The sequence below is a fragment of the Hemibagrus wyckioides genome, linkage group LG23 (assembly GCF_019097595.1).
Source record: "Hemibagrus wyckioides isolate EC202008001 linkage group LG23, SWU_Hwy_1.0, whole genome shotgun sequence".
NCBI lineage: Eukaryota > Metazoa > Chordata > Actinopteri > Siluriformes > Bagridae > Hemibagrus > Hemibagrus wyckioides.
The window spans coordinates 17909736-17919238 of NC_080732.1; the positions used below are offsets into that span (position 1 = coordinate 17909736).

Genomic DNA, 9503 nt, shown 5'->3' on the forward strand with positions numbered 1-9503 from the left:
AATTGAAGCACATGCTTGTTATTCCGGTCCATTAATAGTACTCTTTTTTTTTTAAATGCAGCATGTTCTGATTATTCTCTTCCTGTAAAAGCACATTCTCATTCTTCACCTCCTTTAATAGCATGGTGTCTTTGCGCTCTCGTTTTTCTCGTTTTTGATTGGATGCTCGCTCTCGTTATTCTGTTCCTCTAAATCACGTTAATCTGTTTTTAGGCAATGCGTTATTTGCCTTAGGTTCAGATTAATTTAGAAGTCCTTTATCATTATTTTCTTGCATTGAAAGAGCGCTCCCGTTGTATTGTTCAATGGGAAGCGCACGTCTGTTGTTTTTATTTATTTATTAATTTATTTATTAATGTTCTCCAGTCATTCAGTTAAATTGGGAGCCCTTATTGCGCCCAATTGGAAGCGCGCTCTCGTTGGCCAGTCCGCGAAATAAGCGCGCTCTCTGTGTGCGCTCTCGTGTGTTCAGTCCGCGCATCAGCGCGCTCTCGTTACTCCGCTCTCTGTGCGCGCTCTCGTTACTCCGCGCTCTCTGCGCGCTCTCGTGTGTTCAGTCCGCGCATCAGCGCGCTCTCGTTACTCCGCTCTCTGCCCGGGGAACATGGCGCATCTAACACAGCGCGCGCTGCTCTTCCTCTGCTTGGCGTTTCCGTGCCACGGAGCTGAGAGAGTCAAAAGCAGAGGCATCCGACAGAAGGAAACCGAATACTTTGACAAAGTAAGACGTTTGGTGCGATTTTTATTTCCTCTCTTTTTTTCACCGAGAAGAAGAAAATCCTCTCGAGCGTCAGAAACTTTTCTTAAACTCCGGCAGAACTCTGGTTAAGTGCAGTGTAAAGAATCAAAGCTCTATGAATGAACAAATCTACACTGGGATCATCTTAATATCGTCATTATGACTAATCTTAGTATTAATCTGAGTATTTAATGTTGTCTTGAGTGTCTTTGCTGAGTGCAAAAGTTTGTGCAGCCGTAGGACTCATTTAGTGCCACAGATATTTCTTAATCATCTTTAACATGTTAAAAATGTTGGTGTAGTCTCTGCTTAGATATCCACATGCTCCAAATCAGTTCAGAATTACACCCTTTTTTTCTGGATGTCTACTAAATCCTTTCTCTGAACCTTTTGCCTTTCTAACCATCTCCAGCCTCTTTTCATATCCTCCACACAGCTTTTTCATTCCTCTCCTTCTTCCTGAAAATCTGCTCTGAATCTGTCAGATTGCTTGGCCAGTCTTTGACCTTTCTTCTTTGAAATATCTTTAATAACTTTGCCAGATGGTATTAGACTTCTGCAGGTCTTAAAAAACACACTGATTTGATCTTTTGTTTGTTGCAGGATACAGCCAGGGGTCATTTCAAACTATTTTTAGGGAACTTAGAAACTAGAAGGTCCCTGTAAGTTTACCCAGTAATTGCGTGTGTGTATGTGTGGGTGCGTGTGTGAACTTTTTTGCATTCAGTTTTACTTTACAAATACGCTCAGAAAAATAAAGTACTTTTCCTTATTGCAGGGGTTGTACCCTTGAGTACACCATTAGGATGTTTGCTTTGACCTTAAAGGTCATTACAGTCCACTTTAAATTATTAAACTATGCAATATAAAAGTTTTAATCCCTGAGATTTCTAGATGAAGCAAGAAAACTGTTCCTTTGTATGATTGAAGGTTATGTAAAAAGTTGAATATGTATTGTGGGGGGTGAAAACTTTTGCACTCCAATATACTATGCTATATTATATAATAAACTACATGACAGTTTGGTACTTTGGCGCCACAACAAATGATCTCCACTAAACAGTGGCATAAAATTATGGCGTAAACATGCTTTATGGTATTTCAGTACTTTCAGGTGTCAGCATCTGGTAGCCCCGCCCCTGATGAGTGCATGAAGTGTACAAGCCTTGTATTTTTCGCTTGAATAAGTTTGGGTTAATAAAGCGCACTTCTGGATCATAACTAGAACAGTTCACATAAACTAGAATTCCCTAAAAATGTGATATGAAGTGATTCATGAGATTCACGCTCGGGGTTTCCTCCTTCCCGAGCTCCATCCGAGGGATTGCTAAGTGCTAAAGTGCCACATAAATAAAGTTCGATTGTATTCTACCGTATACAGTGTAATTATCCGGCATCCAATTCTACAGCCACATGTAATTTCCACTTCTATATTCAGCCTCAAATTGCTGTATCTGGTAACAGTATTACAGCGTCTGCATCTAAAATCTCCTTTTGATGCTTAAGTATATTTAAAAACGGTGTACACTAAACCTCAGGAGTCTAGGACTTCAAATCCTTGTGAATACTAAGAATCCTGATTCTGGATTCTGATTGGTCAGAAGGTGTTGATTAATTGAACCATAAACAGCAGCATAAACAGTAAATATACACCAATCAGGCATAACATTCTGAGCACTGAGAGGTGAAGTGAATAAGACTGATGATCTCCTCATCATGGCCCCTGTTAGTGGGTGGGATATATTAGGCAGCAGGTGAACATTATGTCCTCAAAGTTGATGTGTTAGAAGCAGGAAAAATGGACAAGCGTAAGGATTTGAGCGAGTTTGACCATAAGGGCCAAATTGTGACGGCTATCAGAGCATCTCCAAAACTGCAGCTCTTGTGGGGTGTTCCCGGTCTGCAGTGGTCAGTATCTATCAAAAGTGGTCCAAGGAAGGAACAGTAGTGAACCAGAGACAGGGTCATGGGCGGCCAAAGCTCACTGAAGAATGTGGGGAGTGAAGGCTGGCCCGTGTGATCCAATCCAACAGACGAGCTACTGTTGCTCAAGCTGCTGAAGAAGTTAATGCTGGTTCTGATAGAAAGGGGTCAGAATACACAGTGCATCATAGTCTGTTGCATATGGGGCTGCATATGGGGCTACATAGCCACAGACCAGTCATGGTGCCCTACCCATGCTGACCCCTGTGCACTGCTGAAAGCACCAAAAATGAGCAATATTAGGGGCAGGTGGTCATAATGTTATTCCTGATTGGTGTATGTAATGACTTTCTATAAAAGCTGTGCTCATGTTCCACACGTGAATATATTTCAACTTCTACCATTTTGGATGGCTTTCGGTGCTTGGCCCCCTTCTCTCTCACCTCTGCGTCTCCATGCACGATCGAGTCGCTCCATTTTTCCGTTCAGTTCAAAGTCGCTCGCAACCTGGTTGCTGTTATACGCTTCATTTAACCCGTCCGGCCGAAAACCTGACGTCCTTTATGCTGTTTTTTTACGACTCAGTATTTGATCATCATTTGATGGTTAAATACTCAGTCTGTTGTGAGCAGCTGCCGTAAGTTATTCTCAAAAGCTTCGCCTCGCTTGGCGACATTTTGACACCGAGTGGAAATAGAAAAGCCATAAATGGGCTGAATTGATGGCCAGATTTTAAAAGAGCGTCTGACCAGCTAATGTGTGTGTGTGAGAGAGAGAACAGGAGAGAGAGAGAGTCCAGAAGTTTTTCTTTCCTCCAGCTAAACCTGCTTGTCGGAATCGCATGGATCGGACTTGTGGAGAAAAATATTTGGCTTGAACTGAAAGAAATCGAAGACGTCAGGACAGCGAGGGTGGAAATGCAGCTCGCTGATTCATCCCTAGTTCATCATCTTGAAAAAAATAAATAAATCCCTTCAGCATGGGATTGTAAATGGTTCTATTACTTAAATATCATAGGCGATTTATCATCGTAATGAAAAGTCTTGAAGCCAAAGGGAACGCTCATCTGTTTGAATTGATTCGATATTCTCGCTCTTGCTGGCCGGAGCGGCCCGGCACACCTGAGTGCATTTTTCATCCCGCTTTCCCATGAGCCCCGGTAGGTGGCACGGTGCTGACGGAGCTGGTCGGCCCGATCGAAGGCGCTTGTTTATCTGCGTGTGTATCCGCCGCTTTGTTTTGCAGAGACGCTCGCATTCGCTCTGTCAATACACACAAGCCAGCAGCTCTGAAGTGCGCACCAGGGGCCCATAATAAATATGAATCCGTTGCACTCTCTGCTCTGCCTCTAGCCGATAGCGCCGAGATTTATGGTTCAGTTAAAGACCCTTATTTCCACGGCTCCGTGCCCGCAGGCATGCCAATGAGACCCTAAATTACTCCGGCAGGAGGCGACTCAGGTGACGCTGCTCAAACACGATGGCAAAAAGCAGCCCTGTTTGTTTCATGTCGTTTCGAGTCATGTCCTAAAGCCGAGGTCTCGCCGCTCGACGGCTCCAGAAACTTCCACGGCTCGGTTCAGGGGTTCAGTCAGGTTCAACCGCTCCGTCAGGGGTCAACCGAGCTAGCGAAGAATTTCAGAGGAGACTGACTTTAAAAGAAAAAAAATAGCTGAGGCAATGCGCATGAGAAAATCTGGCTGAAGTTCAGCTTCTGTAATGCTGCACATGATATGTATTTATATCAATTATTCAGATGAAGGCAGCTCATTAGATTAGGGTTGCCAGGGTTGTGGTGTTTGTGCATGTTTGGGAACAAGGTTTGTTAATTAAAGCTAAAGCGTTAAAGCAAAGAATCAGTATGAAATGTGATAAATTCCGGCAAACAAAGTGAAGTAAAAGTAGAAGAGCAGATTGTGATATGGTATGATGTGTAGACCTGTAGTTATATCATGAAGATTTGGAGAGGGAACGTGGGATTATGGATATAGAGTCGACATCTGGGCTCGGTGATGAGAAATTTGTAAGAAAATGAGGAAAATGTCGTCTTTTCCGAAGCGTAAACCTTTTACGGGTCTTTTTTTTTTAACGTGGCAACCCTGCTATAATGCAATAGACGTTAGTTAGGAAAGGGAAAAGTCGTCACAGACAGTTCTTATAGAACTTTTATTTGATTTTGAAAGTGAAGGTAAATTTAAATTTGACCTTGAATTTGTCCTCTCTGGTCAGTTTTATGTCACTGGACCTTTAATTGAACCCGGAATGTAAATGTATTTCCAATTAAAGAGCTTTTACTTCAAATTAAAGCAGCACTTTATAGCTTTACCGTTCCCGCCATCCTTTACTGCTACGTCCACCTCTCCGGTGTAAATGCATTAGCGCTAATTCACACTTAGCCTCTTACATCTGTATTCTGGATCTGTTTCCAGATCCCTCATATTTCAGCAAATTCAGCTTTCTGTTCATCCCAACGCTGCTCTGTTAGCATAACGGACACAGAATTAGCATGGGATTAGCATAACGGTGTGTACTGAGCGCTAGGGTCGGAATATCGATGGCGCTGTGAATGAGTCAGAGCTGCTCTTCGAGAGGTGACAGATTAGGAACCCACGCCGGATCCATAAGCAGCTGGAAGAACTCCTGAACACACTGAATAATAATTTCAGTGATGGTTTTGTTTAGAGTTCAGTTTAATAACCAGGCTTTTTTTTTTTTTTTTTTACATTTTATTAATAATTAAATGTCTGAAGTGGGAATTGAGCCATGGGTTTTAATCGTCTCACAGCAGATTTAAAGCCACGCTGTGCTTACTTTTCTTATTCTTAATAGCCAAAGCAATTCCAGATCCCTTCCAGCAACTTTCTAAGCACATCAAGAGGCATGAGGTTGAGATGTCATCAGCAGCACAAACAAGGCGATTAGCAGAATTACGCTTTAATCAAGCTAACGTTAGCCACTGTATCGGAGCTCTGCGTGTCCTCAGGCCTTTTTATTAGGATGAGAGTAAATCAAGGTGAAATTATTTGGCTAGAATCAAGCCTGTAGTGGCGTTTTTTGTCATGCTGTTATAGGAAAATAACCAACAACACTTCGGTGGGATGAAGCACGATGAGGTTACTATCACCATAGCAACAGTGTTACTATGGTAATTTTCCCTAGTACAGCACATACTGAGGCGCTTTGTTTCTCCTACCAGCTCGAAGGCAGCTGTTTCTGAACTACTTTTTATCCATTTATAGTTACAGTTTTAATATCGTGGAACATCTGTGGAATGACTTCCTGTTCTCATGTTATAGTGGATAGAGAACATTAAACTTTTTTTTTACAAAGCGCTGAATGTGGAGAATCTACAAATAAACCTCGACTACAAACCTTTTATCTGTTTACACACAGGATCCTTGTTACTATAGAAACAGTGTTATGATGTCATATTTCCCCTTGCAGTACGGCAGTTGCATGCAGGGTCCGCCAGGCATTCCGGGCCGAGAAGGAAACCCGGGAGCAAATGGAATTCCGGGAACGCCCGGAGTCCCGGGACGAGACGGTGCCAAGGGAGAGAAAGGCGAGTGTGTGAGTGAGAGGTTCGAGGAGCCGTGGATTCCCAACTACAAGCAGTGCGCTTGGAATTCGCTCAACTACGGCATCGACCTGGGCAAGATTGCCGTGAGTGACACTGATAGTCAAGCTGAATTGTTTCTCTGAAGGTGTTCTTCAGAATCACTGACGTTGTGTCCTCATGTACAGGAGTGTACGTTCACCAAGCTACGCTCGGACAGCTCCCTGCGCGTCCTCTTCAGCGGCTCGCTCCGGCTCAAGTGTAAGACAGCTTGCTGTCAGCGCTGGTACTTCACTTTCAACGGAGCCGAATGTTCCGGCCCACTACCCATCGAGTCCATTGTTTACCTGGACCAGGGCAGCCCCGAGCTCAACTCCACCATCAACATCCACCGCACCACGTCAGGTGAGAAGCCTACATGTCATCTGCACTGCCCTTATTTATCACTAAGCAGGAAAGCTCCTCTCATTTCGCTGCTCGAGCGCTCGTTCCCGTTTCATGTCATCAATTTAGCGTTTTTTGCTAAAGCGCTCGTGTCGTTCCTGTGATGAACACCGGCTACATCTTCAACACGCACGCGAATACACTTCAGCCTGCCGCCATGACTGTTTTCAATCACGAGTAATCAACTGTAATCATTTCACACTACTAGATGCAGGCTGAGGAGAAGAGCCCTTCAGACAATGTCATTACACGCTAAACGAGGTGGCGAGTGGACGGTGCTCATCATCAGGAAAAACACACACGGGTCAGTGTCACGGGCTGTCCAGCAGCGAGCGATTGGCAGCAGATTCTTTTATTAGAGCGCTGGGAGTTGAACATGCGGAATCAAAGCATCTAATTAACGAATAAATTCTGAAAAGATACCAATAATCCTAGGCTAATAATCCTAAGATCTTCATTCTCAGTCCTTCTCAACTTTCACGTGAATGCGTATTTACTCTGCCGAATCTACTTTATTCACATCAGAGCCCATTTATTTATTTATATCACTCGCTATATGTCATGGATGGCTTGGTCACATGTTTGCCCAGCCCGATCCCTCACCTGTCCTCCTTGTTTCACTAATTACCAATTTATCCTGTTGTTGGCTGGTTTTTGTATCTTGTTTTGTATTTCAGTGTCGGTTCATTTTGTTATTTAATAATAAACCCCTGTCTAATGTCTATCCCTGCACTTGGGGTATCTCCTGCCTGGCACCCCTTGTCTTGACACTATATCAGAATTCCACTGGGTCAAACATTTCCTTAAGGTTCCATAATTGTATGTAAGCTGCTCTGTTTATGGTATTTGTCAGCCATAAGTTACATTTTTATCTAATTTTATACAACTGAAGGTTAAGGGCCTTGCTCACCTGTAGTGGTTAGAGCCTTGATCAGTGATAGTTGGTGGACCTGAGATTTGAACGCACAACCTTCTGAGCAGTAGTCCAACACCTTAACCACATCCATATTCTGATGGGCCAGCTGTAACAACCTTTGGAGCTAGCTTTTTCTGTCTTTTCATGGGGAAAATCCAAGCAAGATATAAAGGTGAGGCTTTTAATCAGAAGAACACAACTGCCTGTGACGCGCGGGGGTGGTAGCATGATCGCATCGTAGATGTGTTTTGCAAAAAACGATAGATTTGTGTTGCATTTGATAATGAAATCAGGGTGTGATTGAAAAGCTTACTTTCAGATCCGTATGCATTTCGGCATTGTTTTTGTTTCTTGCGCTCTCAGTGGAAGGTCTGTGCGAGGGCGTCCGAGCCGGACTCGTGGATGTGGCCATTTGGGTGGGAACATGCGGTGACTACCCTCACGGCGACGCCTCCACTGGCTGGAACTCCGTCTCCAGGGTGATCATCGAGGAGCTGCCTAAATGACCGCCGACCTCAGAAACACACTTTAGCGTCTCCACGGACGGATACCGTTAATGAAACGGAGACCAACGTTCCTCTCGTTAGTGTTACTGTAATCTAGAAAAATAAGTAGCATTTTTTTAGTACTGTAGAAACATCAGGATTTTTTTTCTTACATATTTTTATATTTTATACAATTTGTGTATTTTAATGTCTTTTTTAAATGCTTGTAAAAGAACTCTAAGTAAAAATATATGTACTCCTGTGCTTTATTATTATTATTATTATTATTATTATTATCTCAATAACTGATGGATAAAGATGCTAAGAATCTAGCTTTTTTTTTTATAAGACTTTCAATAAATAATGAACACACTTCACACCAGTGCGTGTCTTTCTCTCCAGTCATCATGTCCTATTTTCCTTTAGTTGTCTTCTTGAAAATCACACAAATGATCTCCAGATTTTTTTAAGGGCATGTAGCAGGGGAGAAGCGGTCCATCAGCTGACCAGTGAAGACGTTCTTCGCCGCTGAGTGTTTTGCGCTGGAGCTGTGACTCTAATACAGGTAACTATATCTATCTGGATAAACACTTGTATATGCTTTAAATGTTGAACTGTTTCTAGGGGAACTACAGAGCTGCTTACCCATCATGCACTTTGCTCTATTTGAAGCTGAGGTTAGAAAAGAAATAAAAGCATATGGACGGTGGAAAAATATTTGACGTTTTGGTTTTTGCCATTGGGTTTTCCCCACTCAGTTTCAGAGAGGCGGAGCAAGAGGCGGGGCTACACAAAGTGCACAAAGAATCTGGCTGCCTCATTTGTTCATACATGATTGCATGACCCACTGTGTTGAGGTAGCTGTGTTTATGGTATAAACCCATCGTTGAAGGAACCCTGACCAATTAGGAATCCAGAACGCTTAATCAGTCCTGCTTTGACCACACCAGCAGGAAGTTGAATTGATCCCGCCCACTCTAGCAAAGAGTTTGACTGGACCTGCCCACTGCACCAGAAAGTTTCGCCAATCCCGCCACCCACAGCAGAAAATTTTATTAACCCCACCCACTCCAGCAGGATGTTTAATTAGTCACGTCCACTCTGGCAGAAAATGTCACCAATCCCGCCCACTCCAGCAGGACGCTAATCGATCCCGCCCACCCCGATGGAAAGTTTGACCAAATCCCACCCACTCCAGCACTTATTAGTATTTATTCCTGTCAGCAACATTTTCTGAATCATTTCAACGGATCAATGGAACCACTGAGGATGAAGCAGATCGTGAAGATGAATGAATAAAAGCAGCGTCACATTAGCGCTAACTAACATGTTAATGAACGTCAGATTTTTTAAAAGTCTCCCAGGATATTTAAACTATTTATAATACACTACTCACAAAAAGTTAAGGATATTTGGCTTTCGGGTGAAATTTCAGGATGCG

General features: G+C 43.1%; 1 protein-coding gene across 1 annotated transcript; it reads left to right on the plus strand.

Annotated features, from left to right (window-relative positions):
* Positions 1–565: 565 nt before the first annotated feature.
* cthrc1b (collagen triple helix repeat containing 1b) lies at positions 566–8321 on the plus strand. Its single transcript, XM_058376422.1, has 4 exons — positions 566–721; positions 6106–6324; positions 6406–6622; positions 7941–8321. The coding sequence occupies exons 1-4, from the start codon at positions 605–607 to the stop codon at positions 8081–8083; spliced, it is 696 nt and encodes a 231-aa protein (XP_058232405.1). The 5' UTR covers positions 566–604; the 3' UTR covers positions 8084–8321.
* Positions 8322–9503: the final 1182 nt, after the last annotated feature.